Source organism: Dromiciops gliroides, chromosome 1 (genome assembly GCF_019393635.1).
Source record: "Dromiciops gliroides isolate mDroGli1 chromosome 1, mDroGli1.pri, whole genome shotgun sequence".
NCBI lineage: Eukaryota > Metazoa > Chordata > Mammalia > Microbiotheria > Microbiotheriidae > Dromiciops > Dromiciops gliroides.
In genome coordinates, this window is record NC_057861.1 from 497,279,160 (window position 1) to 497,296,675 (window position 17,516).

The 17,516-nt window shown below is 38.2% G+C and overlaps 2 protein-coding genes across 5 annotated transcripts in view; one reads left to right on the forward strand and one right to left on the reverse strand.

Annotated features, from left to right (window-relative positions):
- Positions 1-17,516, reverse strand: part of ERCC6L2 (ERCC excision repair 6 like 2) — a 149,610-nt gene that overhangs the window by 71,612 nt on the left and 60,482 nt on the right. The gene's annotated exons all lie outside the window — the stretch shown is intronic.
- Positions 6,035-6,480, forward strand: LOC122735391 (cytochrome c oxidase subunit 6B1-like). Its single transcript, XM_043976905.1, has one exon. It carries the CDS (start codon positions 6,099-6,101, stop codon positions 6,357-6,359), a length of 261 nt encoding a protein of 86 aa, XP_043832840.1. The 5' UTR covers positions 6,035-6,098; the 3' UTR covers positions 6,360-6,480.

Genomic DNA, 17,516 nt, shown 5'->3' on the forward strand with positions numbered 1-17,516 from the left:
CAAAAGACATTTTGTAAACCCAATCAATAAAAGTGCTTTTTTAAGAGTACAAAAATGTGTTCTTTTAAAACCATGTGAATCTTTCTAACAGAGTAAATTTTCAATTGTAAACAATATAAAAATGTAAAACTAAGAGCCAGAACAAATACTACAAGAAAATTTAAGGAGTAAGTGATGACTTTTCACTTGGAGCTGGAAGAGAAGGAAAATCAGAGAGCACATTATAGAAATGGTTATAGCGACCCAGAACTCCCATAATCAAACCACAATCACATTCCACTACTCTAGTTTAGCTTATGAACTCTGTGAGGCTCAACACTGTGTCAACCAGACAAATATGGTTCTAGTATCCAAATCAAGGAAGGATAAAATAGACAAAAAGAACTATAGATCAGTGTGTCAGTAATGAATATTTTTGAAAATTTTAAAATAAAAGACATGTAGAAAATATAGCAATATACAAAAATAATTCTCCATGATCAAGTTGCCTTGATACCATGGCTACAGGGATGGCTCAACATTAGGGAAAGAAAATAATTACTCACATAAACAACAAGAAAAACACATAATTATTTCAATATTCACAGCGGGGAAAAAAAGCATCCTAAAACCCCACAGCAGTAATTTATCTTCTAATAAAAACAACAGCCATAAGAAAAACAGGCAGAAAAGGAGGAGCAGAATAGGGTTATGATTCTGGGAAGGTCTGGATTCAAATCCCACTACTGACATATTCTATGACCCTAGAAAAAAATGACTAAAACTCACAGTGCCCTGGGGCAATTCTTTTTTTTTTTTTTTTTTTAGGGAATTGGGGTTAAGTGACTTGCCCAGGGTCACACAGCTAGTGTTAAGTGTCTGAGGCTGGATTTGAACTCAGGTCCTCCTGAATCCAGGGCCAGTGCTCTAGCCACTGTGCTGCCTAGCTGCCCTTGGGGCAATTCTTTAAGATAAGTTGTAGAATTGTTGCTGATTTGCATTATAGAGGGAGTTTTCTCCTGAAGAATTTCATACACCAATGAGATTACAAATCTGGACCTATAAATAAAGCATGGTGGACTCTTTTTTAATATACTAAAAAAAATCAAAGATATTGACTTGAAACCAAAAAAGTAATCAACTACCACTGATCAAGCAGGACTAGGGATACAAAAAAAGCAAAAACAGTCTTTGTCTTTATGCACAAGGATTTTACATTCTAACCAAAATCTAGTATTATTTACAATGAAGGAACACTTGAAGTTTTCCTAATAGTTCTATAAAGCAAGAATGTTCCCCTATTATTTGACACAGTACCAGAAATGGTACTAGGAAACTAAAGACATAAATATTAACAAAGAAATAAATTTATTCCAATTTGAAGACTACAATGATGCATTACTTAGCCCTAGAAAATTAGGAAAGAAACAGATAATTAAATACTCAGTGAAATAATAGGATCAGCTAGGTGGCACAGTGGATGGAATACCAGCTCTGCAGTCAAGAGAACCCGAGTTCAAGTCCTTCCTCAGATATTTATTAGCTGTGTGACTTTGGGCAAGTCACTTAACCCTGTCTGCCTCAGTTTCTTCATCTGTAAAATGAGTTGGAGAAATGGCAAAGCACTGCAATATCTCTGCCAAGAAAACTCCAAATGGGGTTGCAAAGAGTTGGATGTGACTAATCAACAAAACAACAAAATAATAGGAAAGAGAATAAATCTACAATTGAGAGAGAAAGGTCTTATAAATACAAAAATATTTATGGTAGAATTTAATTGAGTATCAAAGCAATACTAGGAAAATGGGAACCACTAACACATTGGTTAGGAAATGGCTGAATAAATTTTGGTATTTGAATATACTTATTATACCACAGGAAGCAATGCTAGGTTGTATTCAGAGGAACCTGGAAGGTTTATATCGAGTGATATAAAGTAAAGTAAGAATAACAAGACCAGCAAAGATGATAGAGTAAAAGGATGCAATACAGGTCAGAACGATTTCAACAAAGATGGAGAGGGATAAAAATCAGAAACCAAAATAGTTTGTTTTTCCAGTCCAATACTGCTGTTTAAGTCCACCAAGATGTGACCAAGGGTGTGGTGGCAGCTGTCAGTCTGATCCCAGAACAGGCTCTTGGATTCAACATACTGGCCCAGACTAGAAGAGAGTCTTCAGCTTTGTAATCTAACTTCAGACTTGGACAGGGTCTTTCTCTACAAAAGCCAAGACCAGGACAAGAACTTCAGATTTAGAATGGACCTATACCTCTGTTGTTCAGAACATGAAGTCTTCTAGCTAGGTGACAGTGATTAGGGCCAGGAAGTCTCCACTGTAGATCCAAAAGGGGCAAAGTTATAGTTGTGTTAACTAAACTGAAGCCTAGAACCTGCAAAGATCAGACAAAGAAGACAATAATCAGATCATGCCCTATGTAGATGAGACCACTGTGGGCCTGCTGAAAGTTAGAAGTTCCTTGGCTTGAGCCATGTCTGAGATCCCTGCAATTCCTGGAGAACATAGTTATAGGCCCCCAGATAATAAGGATTAGGGCCATTATAAGGCTACAGCATTTCCTTTAGAAATGTACAGGGGGCAGCTAGATGGCGCAGTGGATAGAGCACCGGCCCTGGAGTCAGGACTACCTGAGTTCAAATCCGGCCTCAGACACGTACTAGCTGTGTGACCCTAGGCAAGTCACTTAACCCCAACTGCCTCACTAAAAAAAGAAGAAAAAAAAAAAGAAATGTACAGACCCTAGACCTAACACAAAGTCCCAATGCAGGAAGTTAGACTGAAAGAATGAATAATCAAACGAAAAATGAAAACTGAAAAAATGAAGAATATATATAGTACCAGGACTATAGAAGACACAAACCCTGAAGAGAGTAAGTCCTAAACATCTTTCTACAAGCAGTCTTACCAAAAAAAAAAAAAAAAAAAAGCAACTTGCTCAAAAAATCAACTAGAATTAGAGGAAGAAATGAACCCAGTTTGGTGTTGTTGTTTTTTTAAGTTTTAAAATGATACTATAAATGAAATAAGAGTGCAAAGAATTGGAAAAGAAATAAGAGCTCTGGAGTAAAGTTTTGGAAGGAGACTTTAATAGTTTAGTACCACAGACACAAATCTTATCCAAATTAAGAGACTCTTTGACAATTAAAAGAGACCAAACAGAAATTAATGAATCCATGAGATAATCATTAACCTTAATACAAATTCAGGACTGAAAAAAAGGAAGTATAAGCTATTTCATTTAAAAAATAATTGACCCGGAAATAGGTCAAGGACAGACAAATGAAAAAATCACTGACTGTCTATTTACTGGCCAAAATATATTTCAAGAAATCATGAATTAAATGCTCCCAGGTCAATTAGAACTAGGGGGAAAAGTGAAAATAGAAAAAAAAATTACCTTCTGAAAACAACAACTCTCAAATGGAATGATGTGGAGCAAAGGAACATCACAACAAAAACTCAGAGCTTCCAAGTTAAAGAACAAAAAACAAAAAACAAAACTATACACAGTCTGAGAGAAAAATCGCTGGTGCTTACCAAATAGGCATAAAAAAGAGAATACATAATTCTCAGGATTGCATTGAACATTTATAAAAACTATAAAAATTAGGGCATAACTTCAAAAATCAATGCAGAAAATCAGAAATATATATATTTAACTAATTACAATATAATTATATTCAATATAGGCCCTTTGTAAAAGAATTAAATTAATGGAAACTAAATAACAATCCTAAATAATGTATGGGTCAAAGAAACTCAGTGATACCACTACTAGGTCTATATCCCAAAGAGATCATTACAAAGGGAAAAGGACCCACATGTACAAAAATATTTATAATTAGAAATTGAGATGTCCATTAACTGGGGAATGGTTGAGTAAGTTGTGTTGTATGAATATAATGGAATACTAATGTGCTATAAGAAATGATGAGCCAGAAAGATTTCAGAAAAACCTGGAAAGACTTACATGAACTGATACTACATGAAGTGAACAGAATCAGGAGAACATTGTACACCATAACAGCAACATTGTGTGATGATCAATTGTGATAGACTTAGCTCTTTACAGCAAAACAACGATTCAAGACAATTCCAAAAGATTCATGATGGAAAATACTTTCCACATCTAGACAAACAACTATGGAGTGTGAATGCAGATCACAGCATATTATTTTCACTTTATTTGTTGTTGCTTTTGTTGTTTTTTTCTTTCTTGTGGTTTTCCCCTTTTGTTCTGATTCTTCCACAACATGACTGATATGGAAATATGTTTAACATGATTTTGTGTGTGTGTGTGTGTGTGTGTGTGTGTGTGTGTGTATAAACTACCAAAAACACCTTTATAAAACTAAAATAAATTATAAAATTCAAATGGAGGGACAATAGAATCTCAAAGAAAATGATGAAAAAAAAGTAGGAATGAAATGGGCCTAGTAGTACCAGATCTCAAACTATACTACAAAGCAGTATTCATCAAAAAGGTTTAGAACTGGTTTAAAAATCGCAGTTGTTTAATAGAACAGATTAAGTATACAACATACAGAGGCAAATGAATCTAGTAACACAGTATTTGATAAAACCTGAAGTCCCCAACTAGTAGAAGACAAAAACTGCTGGGAAAAGTGAAAAGCTATCTGGTTTAGACCAACATTTCATACCATATACCAAAATAAGCTTCAAATGTATACATGACCTAGATATAAAAAGTTACATCATAAATAATTTAAAGGAGCAAAACAGAACTTTCCTGTTGGATTTATGGATAGAGGAAAAGTTCATGACCAAACAAGTGATAGAAAGTATCAAAGAAGATAAGATGGGCAATTATGATTACATAAAACGTTTATGCTAAACAAATCCAATGCAGCTAATATTAGAAAGAAAACAGTTAAGTGTAAAAATATTTGCATTAAGTATCTCTGATATGGGTCTTATTTACAAGATACACATATAAAAACTGGATTCAAATATATAGTAATAAAAGTCATTCACCAATTGATGAGTAGTCAAAGGATATAAATAGATAATTTTCAAAGGAAGAAATCCACGCTATAAATGGCCATATAAAAAAATGCTTCAGGGGCAGCTAGGTGGTGCAGTGGATAAAGCGCTGGCCCTGGATTCAGGAGGACCTGAGTTCAAATCTGGCCTCAGACACTTGACATTTACTAGCTGTGTGACCCTGGGCAAGTCACTTAACCCTCAATGCCCTGCCCCCCCCCCAAATGCTTCAAATAACTAAACATTAGTGAAGTCTAAATTAAAGCAGCTCTGAAATTCTATCTCACACCCATCAGATAGGAGAAAATGACAAATGTTGGAGGGACCATGGGAAAAATGACATTAAGGTACTGTTGGTGGAGATGTAAATTGGTCCTATTATTCTGGAAAGCCTTGGAACTATGCCCCAAAAGTCACCAAGCTCTATATACCTACTGACCTAACAGTGCCTCTATTAGGCTCATCCCACAAGAAGATTTAGAAAAGGAAAAAGGAAAAAGGAAAAAGGAAAAAGGAAAAAGGAAAAAGGAAAAAGGAAAAAGGAAAAAGGAAAAAGGAAAAAGGAAAAAGGAAAAAGGAAAGAGGAAAGAGGAAAGAGGAAAGAGGAAAGAGGAAAGAGGAGAGGAGAGGAGAGGAGAGGAGAGGAGAGGAGAGGAGAGGAGAGGAGAGGAGAGGAGAGGAGAGGAGAGGAGAGGAGAGGAGAGGAGAGGAGAGGAGAGGAGAGGAAAGGAAAGGAAAGGAAAGGAAAGGAAAGGAAAGGAAAGGAAAGGAAAGGAAAGGAAAGGAAAGGAAAGGAAAGGAAAGGAAAGGAAAGGAAAGGAAAGGAAAGGAAAGGAAAGGAAAGGAAAGGAAAGGAAAGGAAAGGAAAAGAAATGGTCCTATGAGTACAAATATTTTTATAGCAGCTCTTTTTGCAATGGAAACTAAAGAGTGCTCATCATCTGGAGAATGGATGATATATTTACATCATTAGAAATGATAAAAGGGGGTCTCAAACCCGCTGTGCAGAGGGTCACATTGAGTCTGCGACGTCCGGAGGAGCGGTGGACACAGCGACGGGACAGCAGCGGAAGCAATCTCAGTCCAGGAGCCACCATGTCTGAAGACATTAAGTCCAAGATCCAAAACTACCGCACGGCGCCATTTGACAGCCGCTTCCCCAACCAGAATCAGACTCGCTACTGCTGGCAGAACTACCTAGATTTTCACCATTGTGAGAAGGCCATGAATGATAGAGGCGGTGACGCATCTGTCTGTGAGTGGTACAAGCGTGTCTACAAGTCCCTCTGTCCAGCGTCCTGGGTGAATTCTTGGGATGATCACATTGCAGAAGATACCTTCCCTGGGAAGATCTGAGCCACTTTCTCTTCCTCCCTCATCCCCACCCTGATGCCTGGGGCTGGATCCCTTCTTCCTTCCGAGTGAGAGGAATGTGATCTTTGACTGCCCTTGCACTGGGAGACCTGAATCATGTTAAAATAAATTGTATTGGAATCGAAAAAAAAAAAAAAAGGAATGATAAAAGGAATGATATCAAAGAGACTTTAGAAGAATTTCTAAGAAATGATACAAAATGAATTAAGCAGAACCAGAAGAACAAGTTGTACAATGTGAACACTATAAAGATAAACATCTTTGAAAGGCTACAGAACTCTGTTCAGTACAATGAGCAAACAAAATTACAAAGGACCAATATTACTCCATATCAATGCTTGTTCATTGAAAAAAAAATGTTTTTGAAAAGAATTTAAGTTGAACAAAGCAAAGCAAGCAGAAGGAATAAAAATTATTAAATCCAGAACCATGATTAAGTCAGTAATCATGACTTCAGAGTAGTGAAAATAAAACATATTTTCCAGCTCTCAGGAGGGAATTAGAGGACTATAGGTATAGATTGAAGAATACATTGTCAGATACGCCTGAAGCGTGGATGTCTATTTTCTAAATATTTATTTTTGTTACAAGGCAAGGTTATCTTTGTGAGCATGGAATGGGACAAGGTAATATCATGGTAAAAGACAATAATGAAAAATAAAAGCAAGAGGCATTGGGAATGTGGTGGGATTCTTAATCAAATAAGGGATAGATATAATAAATAAAAGATATAATGACAATTTCAACTTTTGTACAAACAAAATCAATATACCTAGGATTTTTTTTTTTAGGAGACCTGTGTGATTTATCATTGTAAGATGTGACTGGTCAGGCACATCCTTTACTAATGCAGAATGGCACATTCTCTGGAGCTTATTTATCTCAGAGATGCCTAGGAGCCATAAGCTGAGGAACTTGCTCAGGGTTATAGAGTTAATACATTATACCTAGCATTTATAGTGCTTAAAGGTTTATAAAGTGCTTTACAAGTATCTCACTGTAGCCTCACAACAACCCTAGGAGGTAGGTGCTATTATTATCCCCACTTTTCAGATGAGGAAACATTACTATGGTAAGAAATAATGAATATAAAGAATTCTAAGGAAAATGGCAAGACATAAATTGTTGCAGAGCTAAGAAAGTAGAACCAGGAGAAAAATATGCCAGATTGCAATCACATAAATAAAAACAACACTTAAAATAGCAGCCGAACTAGGATTAAATGAAATGATCAAACTAGGAAAACAGATGGAGACAAATTCCTTCCCTGTGAAGAAGGGTTGGGGCAAAGGGAGTAGAATGTTATCTATTCTGTTAATTCCAGTTTTGCTTAACAGTTTTTCATTGTTACTAAGGAGGGTTCCATGAGAGAGTGGGCATAGATACTGGGAAATCAACAAAAGATATCAATAAAACTTAAAAAACCAAACAGATTGAATAGCAATAAAGAACAACTGGGCCAATCACTTATACAGAATCTGCAAGCTTTCATTATACTGTACCCCCCTGTCCCCCACACCCCACTGCCTCCTTCATTCATTTACCTACACTGGAAATCAGTACTGGGACCCAGACCATACCTACTACATACCGACATAATATATCAGCCATCATCAAACTGAAATGCCTCTTCTCTGTGTTTCCAATTCTTCAAAGATCCAAAAGGCAGGTAATACCACTCAACTGGCTCAGGATCCAGTATGAGCAATACTCTTCCTTTGACAGCACATTAACTCACAGTGATTAAACTTACTCCCACACAATGACTCAATACTTCCAAAGAGATCACACAAATTAACACTGCCTACCACAGTCTTGAAGCATGACTTAATCATATACTAACTTCACACATTCTCTAACACTTTCTCAATGTTCCACCATACTGAATCATATCTACTTCTTCCACTGCTGGTCTATGTACTTACCAGCTGGGGCACTTTCATGATGGCCAACAGTGAAAATGACACTGAGACTTAAGAGCCTGGATAAATGGGAGAGTGGTAGTAACCTCCATAGAAACTGGGAAGTTCAGAAAAGAGATAATCACTAAGATGTAATCTTATGTCTTAACCTTTTGCAGAAGGGATGACATGCAAGTTTCCTCTTAGAATTTCATGTCAGGAAAAAAAAAATTATGCCCCTTAAAACTTTTATATTCAGGGCAGCTAGGTGGCACAGTGGATAAAGCACCGGCCCTGGTTCAGGAGAACCTGAGTTAAAATCCGGACTCAGACACTTGACACTTATTAGTTGTGTGACCTCGGGCAAGTCACTTAACCCCCACTGCCCTGCCAAAAAAAAATATATATATAAAAAAACCCCAGACAAACAACTACAACAAAAAAACCCAGCAACAACTTTTAGATTCTTTTAGCCAGATAAGAACTATATGACTCAATGGATAGAAAGCTAGACCTGGAGTTAGGAAGACCTGAGTTCAAATCTGACCTCAGTCTCTTAAGAGCTGTGTGATCCTAGGCAAGTCAGTTAGCCTCTGTAGGCCTCAGTTTCCTCATCAGTAAAATGGAGATAATTATAGCACCAGCCGTCCACAGTTGTTGTAAAGATCAAATGAGATAATATTTGTAAAGTGTTTAGCATAGTCTCTGGCCTATGATAGGCACTTCATAAATGCTTTTCCCTTCCCTAAAAAAGCATATTTCCCTTTTGCATAAAGGGCCAGGAATTTCAAAGTTAAATGTTCAACTTTAACAATCAATGTACTTATTGTGACCAACAACATCTGCTTTTCTGCTGCATTTAACAAAAACGTGTCCTGTTAATAACAATTTTTCATGTTGCGTATGTTTTAATTCTTTGAATTGCTTTAAATTCTTTACAAATTTCTTTGGCAAATGTCATTTGAATTTTAATTTAATTTGAGCACCATAAGACACAGCTCTCCCACCTTGATACTTTCCATCAGGGTGCAGGTAGAAATTCTGTTTGTATCCTCAGTGTGTACCTCAGTGACTAGCACAGAGTAGGTTCTTAATAAATACTTGTTAAATGACTGTCTGCTAGAACTCTAATTCTTAAGGAAGGAGGAAGAAGCTGGAGGAGGAGGAGGAGTAACAGGAGAAAAATAAAAAGAAAAAATATCTAAAGTCTAGTGTGGAAAATATGATACAAATATATACCCTGACTGCAAACTTTTTTCCAGATCAGAATCTGCTGCTTTTGGCCAAAGACTTTTTCCAAATGTATAGACAATAAGATAAGTAAAGTAGAATTCTTTTTTTGGTGGGGAGGGAAAAGATAGGGGAAGGCACCCCTGTGAGTTCCAAGGAAGGATTTTTCTCTCTCCAATTTATAGCCTTAGAGAGTTCCCAGGGTCACTGAGATGCAGCAAAGTGTAATGGAATAGTATACACTCAAGAAGACCTGGGTTGGGATGGGAAAAGTTGGGGTGGGGGGTGGAATCGGAGCCAAGATGGCGGAAGAAAGGCAGGGACTTCCCCAAGACCCCTCCAAATACCTTCAAATAATTCCATAAGACAATTCCTGGAGTAGCAGAACCCACAAAAAGACAGGCTGAAATAATTTTCCAGCCAAAGACAACTTGGAAGGTTGGCAGGAAAGGTCTGTTGTACTGAGGTGAAAGAAGAACACAGCCCAGTGCAGGCTGTGCCAACACAGCCCCAGCCCCAACAAACCAGAAGCAGTCTTTGGGAGCCTCTGAATTAGCAGAGGAAGCAACTGCTTCTAGAACTCAGCCCACAGGATAAGAGAGTCGAACAACTGGTCAGAAGGAGATTACAGGGATCTCTTTGCTAACACTGAAGCAGGACTCTGTTGTTTTGCCCATACTTGGATGCAGGTCAGAGTCTTGGGTGGCAGTCACAGGCTAGGGAGGAGCACAAGCACAAAAGAGTGTGCAGCCACAGTACAGGAGGACTCTGTTCATAGTTCCAGGGCAGAAAAGCAGGCCTGTGGTTGCTTGCAGATCAAAACAAAGGCCAGAAGAGTAGTAAACATACCTCTCCTTAAATCATACCACCCTGGAAGAATTAAAAACTTGCAAAATTTCTAGAAATATCCCTGAAAACAGCTGCACAAAACCCCTGAAGCTTGGGATAGTGAGCCCTCTACCCTGGAAACAGTGCCCCACTTTAACAAAGAATTCAAAGTCAAGAAATAGGCTGGGAAAGTGAGCAAACAGAAAAAAATGCTGACTATAGAATGTTTCTAGGGTGACAAGGAAGATCAAAATACACCCTCGGAAGAAGATAACAATGTCAAAGCTCCTACATCCAAAGCTTCCAAAAAAAAAAAAAATGAATTTGTCTCAGGCCAAAGAAGCACTCAAAAAGGACTTTGAAAATAAACTAAGAGGGGTAGAGGAAAAAATGGAAAGGGAAATGAGAGTGATGCAAGAAAATCATGAAAAAAAGTCAACATATTGGTAAAGTAGACACAAAAAAATACTTTAACACCTTAAAAAGTAGACTAGGTCAAATGGTAAAAGAGATACAAAAAGCCAGTGAGGAAAAGTATGCCTTGAAAAGCCGAACTTGCTGAATGGAAATGGAGGTACAAAAGCTCTCTGAAGAAAATAACTCTTTAAAAATTGGGAATGAGCAAATGGAAACTAATGACTTTATGAGAAATCAAGAAATAATAAAGCAAAACCAAAAGAATGAAAAAGCAGGAGGCAATGTGAAATATCTTACTGGAAAAACAACTGACTTAGAAAATAGATCCAGGAGATAATTTTAAAATTATTGGACTACCTGAAAGCCATGATCAAAAAAAGAGGCTAGACATGAACTTCCAGGAAATTGTCAGGGAAAACTGCCCTGATATTCTAGAACCAGAAAGTAAAATAGAAATCAAAAGAATCCACCAATCACCTCCTGAAAGAGATCTTAAAATAAAAACTCCCAGGAATATTACAGCCAAATTTCAGAGCTCCTAGGTCAAGGAGAATATACTGCAAGCAGCCAGAAAGAAACAATTCAAGTATTGTGGAGCCACAGTCAGGATAACACAAAATTTAGCAGCTTCTACATTAAGGGATGAGAGGGCTTGGAATATGATATTCCAGAGAGTAAAGCAACTGGGATTACAACCAAGAATCACCATCCAGAAAAACCGTATAATCTTTCAGGGGAAAAAGTGGGAATTCAATGAAAGAGAGGTCTTTCAAGCATCCTTTTTTTTTTTTTTTAAAGTGAGACAATTGGGGTTAAGTGACTTGCTCAGGGTCACACAGCTAGTAAATGTTAAGTGTCTGAGGCCGGATTTGAACTCAGATGCTCCTGACTCCAGGGCCGGTGCTCTATGCACTGCGCCACCTAGCTGCCCCTCAAGCATTCTTGAAAAGACCTGAGCAGAACAGAAAATTTGACTTTCAAATACAAGACTCTAGAGAAACATAAAAAGGTAAACAAGAAAAAGAAATCATAAAGGATATTAAAAGGTTAAACTGTTGACATTTCTACATGGGAAGATGATACTTGTAACTCATAAGAACTTTCTTATTATTACGGCATGTGGATAGAGTATATTTAGACAGAGGGAACAGGTGTGAGTTGAATATGAAGGGATGATATCTTTAAAAAATAAAATTAAGGGATGAGAGAAGGCACTGGGAGAAAGGGAAAGGGAGAGGTGGAATGGGGTAAAATATCTCACATAAAAGAAGCAAAAAAAAACTTATCCAGTGGAGGAGAAAATGGGGGAGGAAGTGAACCTTACTTTCATCAGAATTGGCTCAGAGAGGGAATAACATACACACTCAATTGGGTATAGTAATCTATCTTACCCTTCAGGAAAGTAGGAGGGGAAGGGGACAAGGAGAAGTGGAGGTGATAGAAGGGAGGGCAGATTGGGGCAGAAGCAAAACACCTTTGAGGAGGGAAAGGGTAAAAGGAGATAGAGAATAGAGTAAATAGCATGGAGAGGGAGTAGGATGGGGGGAAATTCAGTTAGTAATAGTATCTGTGAAAAAATTTTGAAGCAATTTTGTCGGATAAAGGCCTGATTTCTCAAACACATAGAGAACTAAGTCAAAGTTGTTAAAATAAGATCCATTCCCCAATTGATAAATGATCAAAAGATACAAAAAGTTTTTCAATAATCAAAGCTATCTATAGCCATATTTTTTAAATGCTCTAACTCACTATTAATTAGAAAGATCTAAGTCAAAAAAATTCTGGGGTACTACATCATACCTATTAGATGAGATAATAGGACATCAGAGGAAAATGACAAATGTCATAGGGGATTTGGGGAAAACGAGACATTAATGTGCTGTTAGTGAAGTTGTAAACTGATTCAAACATTCTGTAGAACAATTTGGAACTATGGCCAAAGGGCTATAAAATCATGCATACTCTTTGACCTAGTAATACCACTAATAGGTCAGTATCCAAAAAAAGATAAAAACCAAAAACTTAAAGGACCTGTGTATGAAAAAAAAATTTGACAGCCTTTTTCTGGTGTAAAGAATTCGAAATTGAGGAGATGCCCATCGATTGGGGAATAGCTGATCAAATTGTGGGATAAAATTACGATGGAACACTATTGTGCTATAAGAAAAGAACAGGATGCTCTTAAAAAAACTTGAAGGGGCAGCTAGGTGGCTCAGTGGATAAAGCACTGGTCTTGGATTCAGGAGTACCTGAGTTCAAATCCAGCCTCAGACACTTGACACTAGCTGTGTGACCCTGGGCAAGTCACTTAACCCTCATTGCCCTGTTTAAAAAAAAAAAAAAACTTGAAAAGACACATGAGCTGATGCAAAGTGAAATGTACTGTATACAAAGTAACAGCAGTTCTGTAAGATGATCAGCTGTGAATGACTTAGCTATGCTTAGCAATACAATGATCCAAGAAAACACTTCATGAAGGACTTATGAAAAATGTGATCCATCTCCAGAGAAAGAACTGATAGTGTCTGAATTCAGATTGAAGCATTTTTTTGTTTCTTTTTCTTGAAATTTTTTTGTCTGTTTTCTTTCACAACCTGATTAATGTGGAAATGTTTTGCATGACTACACATCTATAACTTGAATTGTTTGCATTTGTGGGGTGGGGAGGGAGGAAGAGAATTTGGAACACAAAGTTTTAAAAAATGGACCTTAAAATTTTTTTACAAATAATGGGAGGAAAAAAAAATTCTAAATTAAAAAAAAAAAAGAAGACCTGGTATCAAGTCCCCATTCTGGACACATATATTGGTTCTCTGACCCTGGGCAAGTCAGAGTAGATTAAAAATAAAATTACTGAGCATGAAAATATATAACACTTCAGAGGAACTTTCAAGAAAGGAGTAATCAGATCAAATTCACTACTAGGATACATTAACCAGACTAAAATAACTTGGTCTCTGACTTTTTAAACAGTCAGAGCAAAAATAAATTTAATAAATGAAAGCTACGTAAAAAAGTAAGATTTACTTTTTATAAAATTTACAGCAAAATATAATAGAAATAGTCTTAGATTTGTGGTCAAAATAGATCCGAATTCAAGTCTCACTGCTAATACTTAACAGTTTACATGATACATGAGCTCTGTTCCTTAGTTTCCACATCTGTAAATCTAACAGAAAAATACTTCCACGACCAACCTAACAGCGTTTTTTAATTCTGAATAGAATTTTATTTTCTAAAATATATGTAAAAACAAAATTTTAACATCAATTTTTTAAAAACTTTGTGTTCCAACTTCTCTTCCCCCCTCCATTCCCACCCCCCACCCACAAGAACTCAATCAATTCAAAATAAGTCATACATGAATAGTCATGGAAAAATTCCCATATTAGCTAGTTGTGAGAGAAAACAGTAAAAAAAAACCCAAACTTCAGATTAAGGAATTGTCAAAGAGGAAATGAAAAAAATTTTTTTAAATGTGTTTCCATCTGTTTTCAGATACTATCAGTTCTTTCTCTGCAGATGGGCTGCAATCTTCATAAGTCTTTCAGGGTTATATTGGATCATTGGCTTGCTGAAAATAATCACATGCTTCCCAGCAGATCATCCCCCACTATTGCTGTTATTTTGTATACAGTACATTTCACTCTGCTTCAGTTCATTTAGGTCTTTCCAGGTTTTTCTGATAGTATCCTGTTCATCATAACCTTTATATAGTACCTTAAGCTTGACAGAGAATTTTCTTCATAAAAGCCCAGCAAAGTAGGTACCATACATTTTGCCATTATAATCAATCATCATAACTATTTCCCTCCATCCCACTCCCTTCCCATGACATTTACTCTCTCTTCTTTTTACCTATTCCTCCTCAGAGGTGTTTTACTTCTGACTATCCTCTCCCTAGCTCTGCACTCCCTTTTTTCACCCTTCCTTCCTTGTCCTCTTCCCCTCCTATTTTCCTGCAGGGTTAAATAGATTGCTCCTCCCAATTGGGTATGAAAGCTATTCCCTCCATGAGCCCACTCCAATGAGATCAGGGTCCCTGAGCTAATTCTGTGTTCTAAATTATTCATCCTCCCTCCCTCCTCAACCCTCCCTATGAGATCAAGCAATTCAATATGTCATACTGGTGCAGTAATGCAGAACATTTTCATCTTCCTTGAAAGTGTTTTGCTTTTTACTGCTCTCTCCCCCAATCTGCCCTTTCCTCCTTCCCTCCCCCCCCCCCCGCTTTTCTCCCTCACACCCCCCCCCCCCGCCAGGGCAGAAGTATATTACTATACCTACTTGAGTATGTATGTTAGTCCTTCTTTAAGCCAATTCTGATGATATTAAGGTTCACTCACTCCCCAACTCCTTCCCCCTCTTCTAATCTCCTCCATAAGCTTTCTTCTTGTTTCCTTCATGTGAAATACCTCTCCCCAGACCATCTCTCCCCTTCTCCCTCCCCCAGTTTATTCCTCCTACACCTCAACCCTATTTTAATGATGTCGTCATGGATTAGCTAGGTGGCACAGTGGACAAAGCATCAGCCCTGGACCCAGGAGGCCCCCCAAGCTCAAATCCAGCCCCAGACATAAGACACCCCACCCTGTCTGCCCTACAAAGAACGAAACATAAATGCTTTACAGATATCATCCCTTCATATTCAGTTCAGCCTTGTCTTCTGTGAATTTCTTGTGAAGAATTTTTGTTTTGTTTTGTTTTGTTTTTTGGTGAAGCAATTGGGGTTAAGTGACCCGCCCAGGGTCACACAGCTAGTAATTGTCAATTGTCTGAGGTCACATTTGAACTCAGGTTCTCCTGAGTCCAGGGCCGGCGCTCCATCCACTGCACCACCCAGCTGCCCCTGAATTTCTTACTGAGATAGTTCTTATGATTTCAAAGTATTATCTTCCCATGTAGGAAGGTAAACAGTTTGATCTTTTAATATCCCTCATGAAGTCTTTTCTGTTTACCTTTTTATGCTTCTCCAGGATCGTGTATTTGACAATCAAATTTTCTATTCAGTTCAGGTCTTTTCATCACAAATGCTTGAAAGACTTCTTTCTCATTGAAATCCCATTTTTGCCTCTGAAAAATTATACTCGGTTTTGCTGGGTACATGATTTTTGGATGAAGTCCCAGTTCCTTTGCCCTCTGGAATATCATATTCCATGCCCTTTGGTCCTTTAATGTAGAAGCTGCTAGATCTTGCTTTATCCTTATTGGAGCTCCACAGTATTTGAATTCCTTTTTTCTAGCTGCTTGCAGTATTTTCTCCTTGACCTGGGAGTTCTGGAATTTGGCTATAATATTCCTGGAGGTTTTCCTTTTGGGATCTCTTTCAGGAGGTGATCGGTGGATTCTTTCAATTTATATTTTGGCTTCTGCTTCTAGAATATCAGGGCAATTTTCCCTCACAATCTCTTGGAGGATGGTGTCTAAGCTTTTGTTTTGGTCATGGTTTTCAGGTAGTCCAATGATTTTCAAATTATCTCTCCTAGATTTATTTTCTAGGTCAGCTGTTTTTCCAAGGAGATATTTCACACTGCCCTCTATTTTTTAATTCAATTGGATTTGCTTTACTGTGTCTTGGTTTCTCATAAGGTCACTAGCTTCCATTTGTTCAATTCTAATTCTTAGGCAGTTATTTTCATCAGACAGTTTTTAAATCTCCTTTTCCATTTGGCTTTTCAAACTGTTGACTTTTTTCTCATGACTCTCCTGCATCGCTCTCATTTCCCTTTCCATTCTTTTCTCCTTTTCTCTACAGCTTCTTTCTATTTCTCCTCCTTTCTCTTCAAAGTCCCTTTTGAGAGTTTCCATGGCCTGAGACTAGTTCATATTTTTCTTGGAAGCTTTGGATGTTGGAGCTTTGACCCTGTTATTATCTTCTTCTTCTGAGGTTGTATTGTGGTCTACCTTACCCCCAAAAAAGTTTTCAATGGTCTTCTGCTTTCTCTGCCTACTCATCCTGGCTTACTATTTCTTGACCTTTAACTCCTAAAAGTGTGGCTCTGCTTCCAGAACACACTGTTCAAGCTACAGCGTAGCCCGGGGGACGACGGTTGGGCTTCTTCTCAGCCTGCCTGGCCTCACTTTCATTTGATTTTAAACTCTCCACTGGGGGTTGGGGGGGTGGGGCTGCTTCTCAGCTCCACTCCTATTCTCAGCTTCAGAGGGTCCCAGGTGTTTTGGGTTGAGGTGGGGCAGGCTTTAATCTCACCTGGCCTGTTCTCAGGCCTATTTACTAAGAAACCAACCAGCAAAGCTTTCTGTGGTGTGGTTCTCAGCTTCAGATGAGACTGCTCCCCTGCTCCCCTCCCCCACCTGGGTCTCCCGCTGCTCAGGATTTCTTCCTGGTTGTCCGCTGGGGTGGGACAGTCGAATCTTTCCCCCCTGTCCACTGGCACCCCTGCACTGCCTGCCCCCCCCCCCTCCCGCCAGCCGTTCAGTCCGACCATACTCGGTTCCAGAAGATGCCTGTGCTGCAGCCGATTCAGAGGCACTGGGCCAAATTCCTCTGGTGGGTGTCTGGTGTGTCGGCCCGATTGCGGGGTTAGGCTCTATTTGTGGCCCAGCACGGCCCCCTGAAATCTATCTATAGCTGGAGAAAACTCTCAGCCTGTATTTTTGTGTGTTTTTCTGCACACAAGAGTTCTTTTATTGCTATTTTTGGGGTTATTGTATCAGGAACCCTCTGTTTAATGTCTTTCCTCCGCCATCTTGGCTCCGCCCCTGTCCTAACAGCATTATTTTAAGGAAAGTACTTTGTAAATCT